We start from the raw sequence: 20,960 nt of genomic DNA, 5'->3' as shown, positions 1-20,960 counted from the left end.
AATAACATCTAGTTATCGGTTTTAACAAGAAAACAAGTATTACTATCTGTCAAAATCCCTATGTATCATTCATATATAACACTGTTACCACCAAAGCTAAAAACATTTCCCTTTCTTTAGCCTAGCACTAACCTGTTAACTAATGCTCTATTTATTAGCTAAAACAAGATATCAAGACAACACTGATTGTATCAGGCCTGGAGGAAGGGGTAAAGGATTCTGCAAAGGTCTTGAACGACAGCAGTAGCTTTGAGAAATGAGGCACAAGTTGTTCTGTGAATAATTCATTGATCAGCTTAGATTTAGATTGCAGTTGTTTCCTCAGTTGCATTTTTGGAAGGAGTCACAGTTTAAACCAAGAATACGGCTTTAATGTTTGTCATAGTCTTCAGAATAGAAGTCTTGGTAGAGTTTAGATAATAACTAAACCGTGCAAAGATCATTTAACTGGTTCTTTTGGAGATCTATATGAAGGGAGTTGTAGTGTATGAAATCTCTTCTGTAATCATAGGGTCGGCTCTAGACTGGGTTAGTGCTGTGTCTTTGTGCTTCCTTTTTGTAATCCGCCCCTCATCTTTGCTGCTATGAAAACCTTCATTCTCCAGCAGGTAAAGTGCTGTCACCTTTATCTTTTCTTCTTCTCTTCCCTCACCTGTCCTCCTCATTTAACTCTCCATCTGTCATCATCTCTCATACAACCTCTTTCACCACTAATGGCTGTCGACTCCTCATCTGCACTGCACTGCCTTCATGTCAGATGTCGCTTCTCCTAAACTCCAGTTCATACACTCATGCCTGTAGTAAAAGTCATGCCAGTGATGGATAAACCCAGCAGACCTTGGATTTCCTTCCAACTTCAACTTGCAATGAAATTCTCTCTCTCTCTCTCTCTCTCTCTCTCTCTCTCTCTCTCTCTCTCTCTCTCTCTCTCTCTCTCTCTCTCTCTCTCTCTCTCTCTCTCTCTCTCTCTCTCTCTCTCTCCATCTATCCTCCAATCGCTTACTCTTTCTTTCTCCTCCTCTTGAGCCTGCCTTGATTCAGTTCCCCATTGCGTAAGAGTTTCTCAGCTGATGATAAATTCTGTTCAGTCATATTAACAATATGAGTGCTGTTCCTCTGCTGCAAGATTCTGAGCTCTTTTGCTCCATCTGAAATGTGGCAGGGACAGATATAGATTATTAAGAATCATTTGTCATGGACCGTATATATGCCTCCCCTCTTTTCTCTCAGTCTCTCTCTCTCTCTCTCTCTCTCTCTCTCTCTCTCTCTCTCTCTTTCTCTATCACCCTTTCTTTCTCTCTGCTTCCGCCCCTTGCCCTTGAATAATTCAAATTTGTTATTCCACTGCTGTTGAACTTTTTATTTTGTGTCTTGCACGGGATTTGCAGTTCCTGAAACTAAAGAAGTGGTGATCCATAAGTACAAGACTCCTATGGTAAGATTTCAGTCTTCATACAATACTATACACAGTAGGGCTGGGTATCGATACAGATTTTCAGATTCAATCCGATTCACAAGCTCTTAATTCAATTCTGAATCATTTTACGTATAGTTTGGCCTATTTTGGTTGCATAGCAAACTAAAAGCTATTTAATTATACAAGGACTGATTCAAATGGAAACTTTTTATATCATTCAAATGAAAAAAACATTTAATATTTTTGAATGATTCATTAATAGGGCAAGCTCGTAAGAGTAATTTTTCATTAGTAGTCAAGTCACCTTTATTTGTATTGCACTTTGTACAGTACAGATCGCTTCAAATCAGCTTCACTTTGATAAACAGGATAATAACAAACAATGATGCATCAAATACAGTATGAGACAAATTCAAATTCTGCTGTAAAGCAGCTCTACAGAAGACAACAGTGTCATCATTATTCAGCTCAAGATACTTCAGTGTTGATTCAGTTCAGTTCAATAACTGTAAAGTTCATCAATTATAAAAAGAAATTAATTCAGCTATAAGCAGTTCTACAGAAGACAATGACCTTGTTATTCAGCTCAATTCAGTCAATCCAATAAAGTTGCAAAATTCGTGAATTATGAAACAAAGTTGAATCAGCTGTAAAGCAGCTCTGGTGTCGTCATCCGGCAATTCAGTTCAAGTTAGTCAGTGCAGTCAGATTGGTAATATTACTGATTATTAAGTGTCTTTTAAACCCCAACTATGCAAGCCAAAAGTGACAGTGACAAGTAACCCAAACTCCATCAGGTGACTAGTTTCCCTCAAGGCTTTTTTCTCCATATCTCTGTCGCGGGAATACACTGGTGGACCTGGATGTCTTTGATTCACTAAAAAGAACAGGGAAATCCGTGTTTTTGCCTAGCCCTACAATACAGTATAGAGTGATATACACTTTTCACGTAAATAACTCCGTGTTAACTCTTCTGTCTCAAACAGGCAAATCAGATTTGTTACTCGGTGCTCTGCCTCTTCTCCTACATGGCGGCGGTCAAAGGGAAAGAGTCAGAGGGCAAGCCCAAGATGCTGTCCCCTCGTCCACTACCGAGCTAGCACATTTCTCTCCTACGTTTACTTCAGCCCGCTCCTGAACTCCTGCAATACTCCTGTTCAATACAAGCTGACATGCTTGCCAAGCTCCTTTTAAGGACATCTGCTTCTGTACCAATTCACATCTAGATGTATTCACATATACAACACATTTGTCCTAAAAGAAACGACCCATTCATATAATAGATCTTATCACGTACCCAGTAATATAGTATTCCAGTCCGACACTAAAATGCTGGTGTTTCATTTTCATAGTATGGACGACCCAGAACAAGAATAGACTTTGCATACTATTGGTTGGTGCCCTCCCATTTATACACTTTTATTTATTGCAATCGGAGGCATTTGGTTGAATGCACGTCCCATGCGCAGTTGGCACTGGCATGCAGAGATCAGGCTCTTCAACCCCTTCTGATATCAGTCAACAGGCTGTGTATTTAATATTTATGTGCGAAGTTGTACTGTAAATTCCAGTCTTTTCTGTCTGTTGTGGGTGAAATGTTCAAGTCTTTGCAATCTTGCGCAGCCACGTATGAGGGGTTTGCCTTAACCCTCCGTCCCATTCCTAAATGTTCGTTTCGCCCTCCTTTACCTACTGTAAGTGTATCTCTTTAGCTCTTGCCACGTGAGGCTCAAACTACTGTGCTATTTCTGCTGTAAAGTTCCCTGTCTGTGAACTGCTGTGTTAAAATGCATGTCACTTGAAAATAATGAATATTTAAAAAAGGAAGAAAATCTGTATATCCCTGAAGCAATGCTGAAAAAGCAACGGAAATGTTTATGAAAAACTGTAGTTTGTTTTCTAGATGTGCAATACTATCACTAGTGCGTACCAAGAACAAGTCCAGTCACGTCCTTATAGAGTTCATCCACTGCCCTCCAGTGTTCATAATGAGGTGACCGGCATCGCTTCTATGTTTTCTGTTTGTTTGTTTGTTGCCGTTTTTTGACACAGCAATGAAAATGGCATTATTGATCTAGAAGACAGCTACATTTGGAGATTGTTTGAAAAATGATGGAAAAGTCTTGTCCAAAATGTCCTGTTTGAAGTTTCCTCTTTCTACTTGTGTGTGTTTGTGTTAGAAACACAAAGAGAGTGTGTCTGTTCTTAGAGGTGCAAATTCGCTCTGATCATCTCTTCTTGACTACTAGATTGGGCAGTACAGCTGTCACATTCACATATTTTAATATTCATTTATGTTTTGCTCACACTTTTAATAATTTACATGTATGAATGTGCGCGCAAAAAAAGCTGTTGTTTTGCGACTCCATTCAATTCCGTTGTTGTATGCAGACTGTAAATGGAATTGAGAAGCCCAGTCACTAATGATTTAGAGATGTAAATAGCACAAAACTGATTTCCCAGAGTCCAAGTCTCCCAAAACCGATGTTTTGAGGTGGACAGTGTATCAGGTCTGTTGTTCGAAAGTGGGAGTGAGAGATACAGTTGCACATCATTTGGGCTTTCATTTTAGTCTGTATTGTTTAGAACCAGAGGGAAAGGAAAGAATAGAGACATGGGTGTAAATATTTCGGCATTTAAAAATATTTATAGAAACTGTACAGCTTTCGCAATATGAAAATAAAAGATGTCCAACCCAAATGAATCATAATTGAAGCAGTGTTTTACATTTTAGAGTTCAGTTTCAACTTTTTTTTTTTTTTTACAAAAACCTTCATTAGCAACATTCAAAAGCTGACCTCTGGTAAAATCAGAAGATTGATAGTCACTGTATTTGAGTTTTTGTATAAGTACACGAATGGCAAAAATATGTCTGGGTATATTATAAATGTCTTATTGTCATTTTGCACACAAAAAACAAAATCTGTCAGAGTTGCTAAAACATTACAAGTAACATTTCAGCTCCATCATTTTTATAAACTAATAGCTGCATGAGCTATATTTGCATTGTTGCTGCATTTATACAAATTGGCCAGTTTTCTTCAAAAACGTCTTATTTGTGGCTTTTCAAGTATCAAATAGCTTAATGTCTACTGCACATGGCAATCAGTATACACAAGTACTGATCATAATTTAATGAACTATCCAAACTCCATATATCAGTTTATGAATATTTTTGTGCCACTTGAAAAAATGTTTCTCTCTGCAAAGGTCAATGGCCCATCATTGTCCAAACTACTATTTACAATACAAGAAAATAAAAATTAAATGGTTCATTAATCTACAGTAAAATTAAGTGCAAAACAAGCAGAATCTAAACAATATTGGTAAAAATGGATGTATATTAAAACGACGGCATTTAAACAGTACCATAAATCATGATGGTATGATAGTCTTAAAACAATATTTATGTGGAGAAAAGGGAAAAGTACTGACCGTAAGAAGAACAACAAGACAAAATGTAAAACATAATCAGAGGTTGGGTAAAACTTTCTTTTTTTAGCTCTGTTGACACAAAGTGTGCCATCTCGAACTTAGAGTTGTCACTTTTTATAGCCATGGACCATATGAATGACAAAAACATTGGTGGATTAGAAAAAACCCACTAATGGTTCAATCTAGTACGATACTTCAGGCAGTTGTCCACATGGAAGCGAAATATTTAGTTATGAATTTTTAATAAGACCTTATCAAAGAAATTACAAGTCAAACCCCCCCCCCCAAAAAAAGACCGCTTTCCAAGTACTGTAAGTGCAAGAAAGTGCTGGAGACTCAAAGAGCTCCTCAGTAAAAGGCCACTATAATAGAATATATTAACTACAGAGGCCCAAATATCTACTTGGCAAAACTTAAATGCCCAAAAGAAAATATCCCAAGGATCCAAAACTTTTTAAGGCTTTCTTGAGTTGTTTTTAAAGTTACTAATAGCAGTAGTGTGGAGGATTAAGAGATGTCTAGCTGTCTCCACGGACAGTCTTCCGGAGGATCCTGAGACGGGACATGACCTCATCCCAGTCCAGATATGCTCCTTCTAGATGTCTTGAGTTCTGACCTCGTGACAGGTAGCTCTTTCGGCCATGCAGCAGACGCCAGTTATCAAAGGTCACCAAATCACCTGCGCAGAGATCAAATGAACAACCAGCATCAGTCCCTTATTTAGATGTGCAAAAAAAGTTTGAATTCTAATGTTGTCATATTTGGTTTAGTAACAAGTAAAGCGGCAATGGGGAAGCTTTAAGGATTCGAAGTACTTCAAATTTGTAATAATTCAAGTAAATGTTTTTGAAAACCTTTGGATTGGATTTTAAATGGAAAAATTTGCCAAGCACAGACTGAGCCTAGTCCCAAATTCAAAAGCCTTCTAATGTAGAGAAACCCTTAGTCTTTGTCTACTGTCAACTATAGTACAAACGTGAGAATCTTAATCTGACGTACTGACCTGGTTCCATTCTGTATGTGAACACATTCTCAGGTCTGCTGAGCAGCTCCACAAAGGCCTTTAGAGACGAGTAGAAAAGCTGAACCTGATGCAGAGGCAGATCCAGCACAGAGTCTCGTGTGGCGTTGTTGTAGTTGATCCTCACAACCCGACCATCAGAGTCCACACTGCACATTACAGACATTAATTATTAAAAACTATCAGTATTTATGAGAACTTTACAGTGTCTTGGTGTCGTTTATAAAGCAACCTGTACAATTCGGTGTTGCACTGTATACAAAGCAACTCATACAGGTGTGGATCAACATTAGAATATTTTTAATGGACTATCCCTTTAAACATTTATTTGTAGAAATTTCGCTCTTGCGAGTCTCAGTTGCACAACTGACCATGAGATGGTGCCGTTTAGTGTATTATTGACGTATAGTCAAATGTTGATGATGATGCTGATTACAAGTGACAAAGCTAATCCATTGCATCAGCTATGCATGATTATGTGAGTATGTATGAGTCACAGTCAGTCTTACTCTATAATGTGGTTTTTGGACTGCACGCTGAAGTCACAGAAGTCAGATCCGCTGTCTGTGAAATCGACCCTGAGAGAGGAGAGGATGTTAAACGCTTCAGGATCTTCTCTCCGGAGCTGCTCCGCCATGTGAAACCCATCAACCACTTCACTCTCACCACCCTGTTCAGCCTGACAGACGCAATGCAGGAACTGCACCTACACATACACACATATAATAATATATATATATATATATATAAAAACACACACTCACATAGGGTGAAATCAGCAAAAGTGGGACATCAGCGAAAATGTCAGCGGAAAGCACATGTTAAGTACTCATACATAGTTTAAGTCTAGTAAAATTGTTAAGGTTTAATTTCTAATGCAAAAAGTATTTCAATATACAATATACATTTTTATTACATCTGTTCATGTGATAATTACATTTTATGCAATAATGTGCAAGTTTCTTTATATATATATATATAAGTTTTGTTACTGTCCCAATTTACTTTAACGTGTTAGATAAAATGGGACAGTAGTATTCAGCTAAAGTGGGACATCCTATAAAATACAAGATAATAAATTGATTAATGTGAAATTTGTTTTTTAACAGAAAATGTCACAAAGCTATAGGCAGAAAGGAAAAAAATGGGGAAAAAACATGTCAGCTAAACAGGAGAGGTATCAGTGGAGTGAAGAAAGAATGAAAGGGATGAACAACGAGTACATGGTAAGATTGGAGGCAGGCCAGGAAACTAAATTTATTTTTATTTGGCCAGGGTATGGAATGTTCCAAAATCCACCCTTGAGAAAAGAGTGAAAGGTGTTGTGATTGGATGTAGTAATGCCACTGGCAGAAAACCAATTATGTCAGAGTCGTCTGAGAAGGAACTAGCAAACATGTTAAAGCTTCTTTTGCAAAGATGTGCAAAAAAAAGAAGCTTTTAAATATGCAAAAGCTAATGGAATTAAATACTTTTCTGAACACAACAACAAAGCAGGTTATTATAACATTGTGTATGTTTTCCCAATTTACATGAAACTGGCTGTAGAATTAACACACGTGTGTGTGTGTGTGTGTGTGTGTGTGTGTGTGTGTGTGTGTGTGTGTGTGTGTGTGTGTGTGTGTGTGTGTGTGTGTGTGTGTGTGTGTGTGTGTGTGTGTGTGCACACTCACCCCAGGTGGATGGTGCAGAGCAGGGTAATCTGTGTGCAGGCTCAGCTCTCCAGAAGTGTAAGCAACATTGTTAGCCTTGGGCTTGTCCTGCACTTGCCACGTGTGTCTGTGAAAGCACAGGGGGGAACAGGGGGTCAGAACAGGTGACTATGGCCTTGTAAAGTTTTACTGCATCTCTCCGTGTATTTATTGTAGGAAACCACAGCTGTAAAATGCTTTCTTAATTTAGTACCATCTTGAGACTAAATTTAAAGACTAAGGAATCACTGCAATGAACAAAGCAGACACTTTTGTTATGGCAACACTGCAAGAACTTAGTGATTTTTTATTGGTGAATTCTTAATGAACCTGCTCACTGCAACCAAAAAAAAAAAAAAAGAATAAATAAGTATAATAAATGTAACAAATATTGAATCAGTATCTGTTTTTTAATGAAAACATACATTTACTTAAGGCGGGCGTACACGTGCAATGTTTGCTGTTTTACGCATAGGTTTTACGAGCTCGCAGATGATCTTGTGGAAATCGGTGATGCTCGCATCATGGTTGCGGCTCGCAGCGTGTGATGTGAGAGGAATTACGAGCCGAACCGAGCACGAGAAACTCCAGACCTACCGATAATTTTTAAACATGTTTAAAAAGTTCGGGGAGTCGGCCCGATTTTCACCAGCGTATAGGGAGTCCTGTCCCCTATTGCCAAACCACACACAACCGCGTCACAGGCTAGATCGGGACTAGCTCAATACCAGCAACCATATAGCGTGCACATAGGCCTACACTGTCTCTCTCTCTCTCTCTCTCTCTCTCTCTCTCTCTCTCTCTCTCTCTCTCTCTCTCACACACACACACACACACACACACTCACTCACTCACTCTCTCTCTCTCTCTCTCGTTTATGTTCTGCTTTTCAACAAATAATTTGCACACACTATTTTATCATTTTTCTATCTGAAGTGCAGATAGAAAAATGATTCTGAAGCTGCTTTCAACGTTGAAATCTCAAGTGGTTGCCGCCGGCTCGGGATAAAATTCGTGCAGGACAGTCGTGTACCAGCTGCTTTGAATATTTGATCAATATTTCACGATCTCCCGAGTGTACGAACTCGCACCGTGTACGCCCGCCTTTGCAGAAGCAAAACTGTGTAAGATAATAAAATATATAAAACATATATAGCCTAATATATATATATATATATATATATATATATATATATATATATATATATATATATATATATATATATATATATATATATATATAAATTTTATATTCTATACCCGGATGATGCACTTATTTAACTGAAAAGTTTAATAAAAAATGAAGTGTGGATTGTTGGACACTTCATTAAAGCATAAAGGGAGGGGTTATCAGACTGTGAAGTTGGATGACAAAATAACCTTAAGAGTGCAGTATAGGCCTACTGTAAGTGCATAGTATATAGTTTTTGGCTACATTTGGCTAACTGTCACATTTTATTTGGTCAATGGTCATGTATGCCATATGAGACACAACACAAGTCTTACACAATTTTGCTTCTCTTTTTACTGGAAAACAGCACTTTACTGCAGTTTGTTAAAGTAGCCTATATGTAGGCCTGCCTACTTAAATAATATAATAGCAAATTTAGATTATGATGTTACAGTAGTTATTGTATCAAGTTTGCTTCTCCAGAGCTAGCTGAACTAACAGAATGATTCAGTTCCAAATGAGACAGATGTGAAGATTTGAAATTTGACTGTTTGACTCTGTGCCCAAAAAAGGCAGGTTTGTTAGCACAAACCTATAGAGAAATATAGGACCAACATAAAAGACCAATTTCCTCCTGTTATCAAACTGAAAACAACAGAAAGGAATGGGAATCGTGGAAGAGGGGTACAGTATTATATTTTTCAACCCTATTAGAAGAAAATAAACAAAACCCTGGGTATGTATTCGAAAAAGTTACTAAACTGACGAAAAATAAAGTTTCAAGCCCAGAAGTTTGCAAGGCAGCACAACAGTAATGACTTTATGAACTTCTTCACATATAAGATTAATAATATCAGGGACAAAATTATAACTATGCAACCGTCTACTGCAGTACCGCATCAGACAGTGCATTGTAGTCTCACTGACGAAAAATTCAATTAATTCATTGCTATAGGAGAGGAAGAATTTTCTAAACTCGTTAAATCATCTAAATCGACAACATGTTATAATACAATAATACAATACAACTTTATTTGTAAAGCATATTTAAAACAACTGAGGTTCGCCAAAGTGGTGAACACTGATATAATTTCAGACAAATTATAAACACATGACAAGAGCACAAGACACAATTAAACAAGTGACAAGACAAAACAAAACAAAAAGCAGAAATTAACCCTCAGGCTGGTTTAAAAGCCAATGAATAAAAGTGAGTTTTATGTTGTGATTTAAAAGTGTCAAGGCTGGGAGCTACCCTGACACACATAGGCAGATCATTCCACAACCTAGGGGCCACAACTGAAAATGCTCCAATCTCGCTATTGGTGTTACTCAATCTTAGTGCTGCATTTGATACTATTGACCACAACATTCTCTTAAATAGACTAGAAAATTATGTTGGCATTAGTGGAATTGCATTAGCATGGTTTAAATCATACTTATCTGACCGTTATCAGTTTGTAGCAGTAAATAAAGAGATATCTTATCGATCAAAAGTTCAGTATGGCGTATGACAAGGCTCAGTACTGGGACCGTTGCTGTTCACTCTGTACATGCTACCCTTAGGAGATATTATTAGGAAGCCTGGCATTAGTTTTCACTGTAATGCTGATGATACTCAGTTCTATATTGCTCCAAGCCCTGACGAAACCTACCATTTCACAAAATGAATGGAATGCATAGCTGATATAAAAAATTGGATGACTAGTAATTTCCTACTACTTAATTCTGAAAAAACAGGGATTCTAATTATTGGACAAAAAACTTCCTCACGTAATAACCTAGAATACTGTCTAACACTTGATGGCTGCTCTGTCAAGTCTTCGTCGTCGGTTAGGAACCTGGGTGTGCTCTTTGATAGCAATCTTTCATTTGAAAGTCACGTGAATAGTTTCTGTAAAACAGCATTTTTCCATCTAAAAAATATATCCAAATTACGTCATATGCTCTCAATGACAAAATGCAGAACAATTAGTTAATGCGTTATTGTAATTAGTTATTGTAATGCTCTTATGGGTGGTTGCCCTGCACACTTAATAAACAAACTACAGCTGGTCCAAAACGCAGCAGCTAGAGTGCTTACTAGAACCAGGAAGTATGACTATATTAGCCCGGTTCTGTCAACACTGCATTGGCTCCCTATTAAACATCGTATACATTTTAAAATAATGCTGATTACTTACAAAGCACTAAATGGTTTAGCTCCCCGGTACTTGAGCGAGCTCTTAACGCATTATATTACTTCCCGTCTATTGCGATCTCAAAATCCCGGCCAGTTGATAATACCTAGAATATCAAAATCGACTGCTGGCGGTAGATCCTTTTCCTATTTAACACCAAAACTTTGGAACAATCTTCCTAACAATGTCCGGGAAGCAGACACAGTCTGTCAGTTCGAATCTAGACTAAAAACATATCTCTTTGGCTCAGCATACACAGAACACATTATAGACCTCAATAATTCAATGTTAGGCTGCGTAGTTTAGATAAGCCGGAACCGGGAACACTTCCCATAAATCCTGATGTACTTTGTACATCATAAGAAGGATGGCGTCTACGCTAATATTCGTCTCTCTGTTTATCCCGAGGTTTACCGCAGTCCGCCGGATCCAGGCCGTATCCGGATCTGATGAAGGACCTGCGTCTGGACACGGCGACAACGCAGTCCTGAAGTATCAACTAGTCTCTCCCTAGTGAAGGCCTCCTTCCCTTTACCTCTGTACTGATAAAACGTTGTCGGGATAATTCTGATTCACGTGGCTACTCGGAAGCGTTAAAAAATTCTCAGAGCCACCAGGCACTGTTTTATGCAAATGAGCGGCCTGAGCGCATTTAAGGTTTTCTGTTAGAACGGTGTCGTGTTAGCGTTGCGACGGAAGTGAATCAATCAAAACTAACTTAAGCTGGACAATAACTTTATTCTAGAGCTGCTGTAAAGCCAAAACAATCTCTGTTACTTTAAATTTCTATTATCACTGTAAAGCTGCTTTGAAACAGTCCATATTGTTAAAAGCGCTATATAAATGAAGGTAATTTGGCTTGACTTGACTATGTGTGGCTTTTTTAAACTGAAATTGGGCAGATTAGTGGTCTCAATAAGATAGTTAAGACTGTATTAGACCAGAATCCTCCATATGAGACACACCACGGTCTCCTCTTTCAACCAGAAGATCCCTAGCCAATGAAGTCTTGATTTGGCAGATGCAATGCTTTTTGTTCCAGTCTGTGTCAGGTGAAGCTGATTTTTGGCCAGTTTGACTGAGCTCCTGGGACTAGCATGGTGTTAAATCACTTAGCCTGTCACTTGGCAGGTGTCAGCTGAGAGGGAGCTTACATGCAGGACTTTGTGCTTACAGCCAGAAGCCCACAGTGTGTCTGTTTCTGTTCTCTCTTCTCTCCAGATCCTCTATCTGTCTGTCCCAGGCTGTGATTTCCATACACTCATCCTTCCCTGAAAATGTTTTTCTCTGTATGTTCTAATGAAATGCTTTGTTGTCTGGCAAGAAAAATAAATCAGAATTGTATTGGTTTAAAATGGTTTGACCTTGGGCTCACTAATCATCTTCCAGTAAATCTAGAGCAAATGGAACAAGTTTAACTGACTGTAAAGCAAGGCTCTTTCACATCATCTCTCATTTAGATGCTCTCAGAGGCAGTTTTCTAAAAAAGTTACAGGACAAAATGCTTTCATCAAATGATGGTAGACAGATGACTCGTGTCCATGGTGATATCCATGGTAATCTTATACGGAACAGCCTTATGGACCGGCTTTAAGGTTGCATTACCAATTTGACACACTACTTCACTCCCAGGTCAAAAGCCAAGATGTGTATGGCAGAAACAGACATATTTTACCTTTATCTGTAGTCTAGTTTAAGTCATATCAACCATTTGTTTAATGGTGTCTAACTGAAAATTTGTTTTAAGCCTTTCCTTTAAAATAGCTTTTAGTCTTTCTTAAAATGCTGTAAAAGTTTTGGTGTTCAAGAAAGCTATCTCATAAAGTATATACGCATATGTATAGCTTAGAGTCAGTAAGATTTTTTTTAAAAATAAATTTATATTTTTACTCAACAAAGATGCATCAAGATAATCAAAAGTGACAGTAAAGACATTAAATTTTGAGAAAAGATACTTTTTCAAATAAATGATGTTCTTTTTAACTTTCTGTTCATCAAGAATTATGAATGAATGCATCATGGTTTCCACAAAAATATTTAGCAGCACAAACATTTTCAACATTGATAATAATAAATATTTCTTGAGCACCAAATCAGAATGATTTCTGAAGGGTCATGTGACAGCTTTGCCATCACAGAATTAAATTACATTTTAATATATATTATATTAAAATAGAAAATTATTATTTTACATTGTAATTATATTTTAATAATTATTTCTTTCCACAAACTACCAACCCCCAAAACACCAGGGTTGCATCCGAAATCGCATACTTCCGTATTATATAGTAGGCGAAAAACAGTATGTGACAAAGGTAGTATGTCCGAATTCACAATATACAGTAAAAGAGTAGGCAAAAAGTACCCGGATGACCTACTACTTTTGGCGAGATTCTGAAGTGTGCATTTGATGGGCACTTTACTATCCCATGAGGCCAGCGGAGAGGATTAGTGAATGGCAGTGAAGCGAATGGCGAAACTGGCGAATTTAACACGTCCAGATCTCATTCATACTACACACATTCAAACTATATATAACGTAGTTTTTTTTAGCTTGTCGTGAAATAATTACTTATTCAAAATAAGTACCTACTCAAGAGAGTATGGGATTTGGGACGCAGCCCAGGTCCTTTAAATGGCCTTGTATTCCTTGGCCGTTGGAAAGAATCCCCAGACCTAATGAGACGGGTGCCCATACCACTACAGACCAACTACCACGTTTTCAACAGACATTGTGGGTTTAGGGACTTTTTTGGATAATTGAGGACAACTATAAACCTGTCCAGATGTAAAGCATTAAGGTGAAAGATCAGACCACATTACTCATCACCCCATATTCCGTTTTCTGTGACTGATGGGTTTGTGCCCTTTGCAGCATGTTATATATGTCTTTCTTTGCAGATCTTGGAGTGAGAATGACAGTTCTGGCATAATTGGCAGTTTTGTCCAGTTTTTGGTGTAAACACAGAGTCAGAGATGTTCAAAATCAGTTTAACAATTTCTGAACTGGTATTTTTGAGAAACTTACTGTACTGCCTTCGACCACTGTTTTGGAATGCGCATAATTATTTTTCATATAGTTTCCAGTGACAGATTACATACATTTGCACTATACAAATAGGCAGTCAAAGAACCACCAAGAAGATTTTCAAACTGTTCTTGGTCATGAGGCAAGTACTAATGTCAGCAGTATAAGAATGAGTCCTATTACTATAATATTTCTCTAAAAAGTCTGCACTATTAAAATGACTGTATTTGCAACTTGTGTTTGTGCTCAATAATCCAATTGTTAAATCAATCTAAATATAGACATTGCACTGCTTTCATTAGTGAACAGCCAAAGCTACAGACCATACCCGTAAAAGGTGAGGCGTAGATAGCCGATTCTCTGGCTCAGTCTGGCCACCTGGCCCTTCTCCGCTGGAGCCCCCCTCAGGTAGACGATGCCACTGCGTCGCAGAGCCTCTAGCCAGGCCAGAGCAGCCTTGTCATCATGTAGAACCTCCTGGAAGTCTGCTGTGGGGATCTGCAGACCAGAATCCCAATACTCACGCTCTGAAACACAGATACAACATCACAAAGCAATTACACAACTTAGCGTCTAGAATGACCCTTTCATTTACTTTCATTTAATTCAACGTTCTGTCAAGGAAACCAGCCTCTTAGACTGAACTAGTTGAAAGTTTTCCACTCCTGGAAAACCGAGGTCCTGAACTACAATCATTACACCATAACAAAGATTCCCAAACTATTTTTGTCAGCCAAGCCCATTAACTAAAATGTTTAAATTGGAGAAGATAAATTTCAATAATGTAAAAACACAATTGATCAAAGTTTTCTGAAGTCAGTTAATAGTCACATGACATGCAGGTAAATAAATATATCATGTTTTTTTTTTCTTCATAATTATATATATATATAGTTTTATAATTTGATTAATTATTTGCTTTTCATCAACTCACAAACCTCCTACAGTTCCCTCACAAACCTCCAATTTGGAAAATTCCTCATTGGAAGGTCCAGTGGCAAATTACAAAGCAGTCAACAATTACTCAAGTCTACATTAGTATGTGGGAATGATGTCAGCATTACTCAAAAAGTAGCTAAAATCTTTTCCAAGCTAAACATGTTTCTCTCTATCACTCCTATTTCTGTTACTCGTTCTCCAAGCACCCTGATTTACAATGCAAATAAACACATGATAGAAACTTCGCACTTACTGTATAACCATCACTAGTGTCTTTCTTCACATAATGAAGGATTGTGAGTGTGTGTGTGTGCGTGTCAGGGTTGAGGCCAGAACACATTGGTCAGAACACTGTGTGAGGGCCTGCATGTTTGACTGTGAAGGAATACTGCTGGAAAACTCTGGTTCTTATGTCTACTTCCACAGACGGCCTCTAGAGAAATCTGCATGTGTGAGCATTGCACACTATGCCTGTACAAGCACATTATGCCTGTAATTCACTGCTTGGACCTTTATGCAGTGGAAGTATTTTTCAGCCCTGCACCTCCTTTTCAGATTCTCTCAATTTAGAAAACTGTTCCACTGGATACATTGTCACAGTAGAGACTTGTAGTTTAGGACCAACAACTAAAAGATAAGAACTTCCCACCAATGTATTAATTTTCCCTAATTTAAGAAGTCACATTCAAAAGTTTGGGGTCAGTACAATTTAAAAAAAATAAAAAAATACTTTTGTTCAGCAAAAATGCATTCAATTGATTAGTAACATGGTAGTATCAAGTAACATTGTAAATGTCTTTCATTTAAAATCAATACTGTTAATTTAAACTTTCTATTCATCAACTTATATAAGGCTCTAATATTAAGGCCCTGGAATGAGTTTGTGAGTGAGTGAGTGAGTGAGTGAGTGAGAGAGAGAGAGAGAGAGAGAGAGAGAGAGAGAGAGAGAGAGAGAGATGGGCACTGAGCCCAGGATGAAGTGGTTCAGTCGGTCCAGAGTCAGTAATGTTCAGCGCTTATAAGCGTGTAATGCTCAATAATCTCTGTCTCACTGACATACTATGCTTTCCTGGCAGGGCTGATGTCCACTTCAGAGGCAGCCGAGATTAATATCATGTTATCATTCTGTCCAGCTGGTGCCTCTGAGACACTTTAATAAAAATTGACATTATTTTTCAATGACCCTTTCAGTGTCTAAAACAGACGGAAACACATTTATGCACACAAAGGCAAACAGGAAAAGAAAGGTGTCGGCTTATGTGTGTCTGAACAGTTTCCATCAGCATTGCCTCTGTGAGTTTTCCAGCTATGGTTATGTGAAGCCAGCTGCTGGCAGAGCTTTATGTCCAGTCAAACTCTGTCAACAGAGTCCCTACTGAGAGCTCAGCACAGAGCAGAGTTCAATAAGAACAGGACAGACAGAAGCTCACAACCAGAGTAGAAACCACTTAAAGCAATCATTTTCAAACGGGGTTTGGAAAATGGATTTATATGATTTGAATAGCTCAAATTACAAATGCGCAGCATCCTATGCGCTTTAGCTCCTATGTGCTTCTCAAATAAATTAAGTAAGACACCCCATTAGAGTCAAGCGATTGGTTTTCCATAAACCATTTAGAAAAATAAGGTTTTAAACTACTTTAAGTCATCTTAATCTTTGGTCTGTGTCAGTGTGGTCTTTTTCTGTGTGGGAAGGGTGAACTGTTTTTCATCTAATGCAGCAATGTGATGGTTTGGCTATTTTGAATTTAAATGAGAACAATGTGGTCTTGGTGCTCTGAAGGATCATGATGTCATGGCATACATGATGTCATCTGAACCAAGACATGTTGTAACCGCAGTAAAGCACACTTGTGCCCTCTTGTAAATGGGACACTAAACATCAACACTAGAAAACTCCTTTAAGTAATTCAGTTCACTGGGCCATAAAAATCCTACTGTGAGCTGTATACTTTCAAGAAAAAGAAAAAAAAGAAAATGGTTAAAAGCTAGAAACAATAATCGAAAGGCTTTATCATAATGACATTATTGATGAGCCTAATTACCTATTCTCTCCAACCTCTTATGATATATAATGTATATACAACCTTGTTAAGCATAAGAAACTTCTTTCAAAAACCATCAAAAAATCTGACCCCAAAATCAATCAATGTGTGTATAAAAGAGAGAGAGAGAGAGAGAGAGAGAGAGAGAGAGAGAGAGAGAGAGAGAGAGAGAGAGAGAGAGAGAGAGAGAGAGAGAGAGAGAGAGAGAGAGAGAGAGAGAGAGAGAGAGAGAGAGAGAGAGAGAGAGAGAGAGAGAGAGAGAGAGAGAGAGAGAGTAACACAACGGAGGAAACATTAGTTGTCTACAACTGGTGCTAACCAGTCAGGAAATGGCTAATGCCAGATTACTGTCCGAGACAGACATATTATAGCAAGGTGTGTGCTTTACAGGCCTCTTTCAAGCAGATTGAAGCAAGTTTTTATGGGAGGTCTTAAAACAAGTGGCAGAACCGTCATATTATGTGCCAGTTAAGGAGCTTTGTTAAACACATGCAAACCTTGTGTGTTGTACAGTGTACACCTCAGCTAGCAGACACTTGTGATGTTTAGTCTATGCTTTAAACCGTGGAAATGTATTGGTTGTCTTTCACTGTTTTAGGGGCCACGAGGGGATGCCTTTTGTGCCTTTAAACTAAACAGCAGCATAATTTCCTAAACTTTAGAGAGAAAAATCCCAATGTTGAAAACAACAGTAAGATCTGTAAAACTAAAGAACATTTGTGGTGAGCAGCATCTGTTTCAAAGCCCCAATGACATCCATTCATTTTGAAAATCTAATCTTAAATTAGTATAATCTTAATTCTCAAGACATGCAAATATGTGCAGGATGCTTGTTCTGGCAGACACATTGCTCAGGCTGCTTCAACCACGACATCCCTCAAGAGCGGTGTGTAAGCAACACAGCTCACTCTTCTCAAATGGCCTTAAATCTCTATTCCATGTGGCAGGAAGTGGAAAAAGTCGTTCCACTCAAGGGTGATTCTGGAGAGACTACAAAAGTAACTGCAGTCCAGACCACACGTGCCACAGATTAATTCAAATAATGCACAAATATTAAATTTTATCTGAAGCTATCCTAAAAATTGTTGACTTAATCAAAAACAAAACCCATTCAGTATTAATTTCATTTTAGAAAATGAAACTAAAAGCATTAAGCAAAGTTGTTATCTGTTATGTCTTAATAGCATGTCAACAGATACAGTATACAGGCCGAATTTACCCCACACTCAAGAAGTATGTAAATTAATCAAGAGAATAACTATAACAGCAGACTGACAGCATTTCCGCTGCATAAAAAAAAGTCTACAGCTTGCTATATAAAATACTTCGCTTATGTAGGCATGCATGTTTGTATGTATGTATGTATGTATGAATGGATGTACGCATGTATGTATGTAATGTATGAATGGATGTATGCATGTATGTATGTAATGTATGAATGGATGTATGCATGTATGTATGTATGTATGTGTAGGGCTGAGCAAATATGGGCAGAACTCTTTATTGCCCTAGTACTTCAAAAAGCCTTTTAAAGGTATACATGTGAATTAAACGTGGCACAATGGCCTTCATCATCACAATATACTAATGCTTATCTAGTGCAAGGGATTTCATCAATATGCTGACTGAGGACTGTTGGGACACTCCAGGCACAGGATGGTTCTGTCGGGAGAGACAGTCATTTGCGCCTCAATGACACGTCTGTCTGTACCATTTGCTTCACAGGACATATGCTTTCAACTACATACTGTTTATTTTCTAGTATGTTCTAATATGTAACTATGCCATGTTTGGTCTCATCTGACAGCTTAAAACTGAAATGAATGGTGGTGAACTTAATAGAGGTATTAAAGTATCCTAATGTACCACAATCTAGGTTCTATTGGTTAAACATGCATTGAGGAGAATGTGTTAATGTTCTTCTCCCCCTCTTGATCACCACCCATTTGCCTCATCTTTTGGTTTCCTGTCGGTCGGTTTCGGTGTTGGTATTCCACTCATGTTTAACAATGCTTTGCTCAGGATATAAGAAGGAAAGGTAACTGTTGATCTTGGAGAAAGGCTTTAACCCCGCCACTCCCGCACACCGGTGCGTAACCTCATCCTATATGAGAAAGATTTTTACGGCCCTGTCAACAGTGCATTATTTGTTACAACTAAGTTTTCTTTACAGTATGTTGTTCCATTCTACTGTCTGTATATTTAAACATGTAACTTAATAAACAACTTTGCCTGCTTTAAAGGCTTTGAGAATCTTTCCTTTTATCACTGATGATGTTGAAAGCTAAAGTGATTATAACTTTTGTTATATAAACGTTCAGGTTAAATCCTATGTTTTCCTATCAGTTCTAAGAAAGACCTTTAAAGAATAAGAGGTTACAACAACAGGTTCAGATTATTGGTTCAAAATAGTAGCGTAAGCTTCATCTGTGTGTGTGTGTGTGTGTGTGTGTGTGTGTGTGTGTGTGTTTATATGTATGCATTTCCATATTTATATTATTTTTTGCTATTGTATTCCAGAACATGTTTTCTATATTTGTGTTTATACTTTGTATGAGTGTTTGTATTTGTATTTGTATCTGTATCTTGTTTTTTATATTTTTACTTGTAATTTTATATTTTTTATGTACTTTCTGCATTCATTTAATCCTAGTATTGCTAATCAGAAAAGTAAATAGACTTCAATCTGGTATATGAAAAAATAATAATGGCCATACATTTTAAACCATAGAAAGATTAGAGATGTACAGTATATACTGTAGGTGAACAGAGATGGCTAATACAAAGATTAAGGGAACAAAGACAAATAGATAATGATGAACTCACCATTAAGGAAGAGCTCCTCTTGCAGAGCCTGTCTTGCCTCAGAGGAAAAACACCGTTTCTTCAACCAGTCAGGATCAAACTCACTACTGTGCTGATCAGGCCACGTTATGGACACCTACAATGAGTTTCATAAAAACTGGTTTAAGGACTATTGGTCTATGACTTATATTTAAACTTAGTTGAAAGACCAGTATACATAAAAAAATAAGGGTTCCGTAAGGGTTTTTTCGCAGGTATGAGAACCATTTTGGGTTCCTCAATGAACCTTTAAGAAAATAATTATTTTAAGAACTGATCACTGAGTGTAAAATTACCTTTTTTTTTACTATAAAGAGCTATGTGGGAAATGTTCTCATTTACTCACACTCATTTCGCTTCATGCTTAAATTAATATCAAGCTTCAAAAATGACATAAAAGCACTTCAGTTGATGGGAGGATTAGCAGTGAATAAACCTGGAAAACAGCACAAATAAGGACTACCTTTATTTTATGCTTAAGGAATGCAGCAGCTTTAGTCCCCATCTACTTTCATTATATTCAAAAGAGCAGTGTGGAAATTCTGCACAACATCTTTTTACAGAACATTCAGCAGAACATCTTCATTCCCGTTTGAAATGACATGATTACTAAATGATAACAAATTTCTATTCAGGATGAACTATCCCTTTAAGCTTTGCTCACCAAGACCAACCTTATTGTCCATCAGTTGTACTTGATCCATTCCGGTGTGCACGTCCAGATCTGACATCAGCAGCCTGCGTGCTTGCGCTGACTGCAGCGTGCAGAGAGGACACTGGCAGTTATCCCTCAGCCAGGTGAACGGATACAAACTACAACTCCCATCATCCCAATCAATCTGCAGTATTCTCTCCTGATCCCGTGCGCGGGCCTGCCTCACTCCGAGACTCCCCCCAGTGAAGGGCAGAGGAGCCGCTGCCAGTGTCTGATTCCCAATATGAGGCGTCTTGATCAGTTGAGGACGACAGTGTGTCCCCTTAAGAGCCTGGAAAGCACTTCTGGACACCCAGCGAGTAAGAGAGGACAACATCCTGATCCGTGAGTTGCTGCTAGTCTGAGGACAAAGAAAGTATGAGGTTATTCTGTTCCTATAACATCCACACCCCTTCACATCCTCTTGTACCCAATAATGATTTATCACAACAGAATGTACTGTTGTAAACAATGAATATGATTGATGCACAGGTG

At 38.0% G+C, this 20,960-nt stretch overlaps 2 protein-coding genes across 54 annotated transcripts in view; one reads left to right on the top strand and one right to left on the bottom strand.

Annotated features, from left to right (window-relative positions):
* madd (MAP-kinase activating death domain) overlaps window positions 1-4,121 on the top strand; it is a 63,186-nt gene extending 59,065 nt beyond the window's left edge. For all 50 annotated transcript variants that reach the window (XM_077228818.1, XM_077228817.1, XM_077228815.1 and 47 more), the window contains 2 exons: window positions 1,389-1,435; window positions 2,404-4,121. In XM_077228818.1, coding sequence (XP_077084933.1) covers window positions 1,389-1,412 — 24 coding nt within the window. In that variant the 3' untranslated portion in view covers window positions 1,413-1,435; window positions 2,404-4,121. The remainder of the gene's footprint in view (window positions 1-1,388; window positions 1,436-2,403) is intronic.
* bbox1 (butyrobetaine (gamma), 2-oxoglutarate dioxygenase (gamma-butyrobetaine hydroxylase) 1) overlaps window positions 4,045-20,960 on the bottom strand; it is an 18,940-nt gene continuing 2,024 nt past the window's right edge. For all 4 annotated transcript variants that reach the window (XM_077228822.1, XM_077228823.1, XM_077228820.1 and 1 more), the window contains 7 exons: window positions 20,446-20,826; window positions 19,754-19,868; window positions 14,272-14,470; window positions 7,547-7,652; window positions 6,383-6,579; window positions 5,856-6,022; window positions 4,045-5,531 (listed from right to left, as the gene is read on the bottom strand). In XM_077228822.1, the coding sequence (XP_077084937.1) occupies window positions 5,371-5,531; window positions 5,856-6,022; window positions 6,383-6,579; window positions 7,547-7,652; window positions 14,272-14,470; window positions 19,754-19,868; window positions 20,446-20,802 (1,302 nt within the window). In that variant the 5' untranslated portion in view covers window positions 20,803-20,826 and the 3' untranslated portion in view covers window positions 4,045-5,370. The remainder of the gene's footprint in view (window positions 5,532-5,855; window positions 6,023-6,382; window positions 6,580-7,546; window positions 7,653-14,271; window positions 14,471-19,753; window positions 19,869-20,445; window positions 20,827-20,960) is intronic.

The sequence above is a fragment of the Siphateles boraxobius genome, unplaced genomic scaffold (genome assembly GCF_051911475.1).
Source record: "Siphateles boraxobius isolate OS27281-9 unplaced genomic scaffold, OSU_SipBor_1 130, whole genome shotgun sequence".
In the NCBI taxonomy this organism is placed as follows: Eukaryota; Metazoa; Chordata; class Actinopteri; order Cypriniformes; family Leuciscidae; genus Siphateles; species Siphateles boraxobius.
Note: the sequence above shows the minus strand (reverse complement) of the source record. Positions and strands in the feature narration are given on the sequence as shown.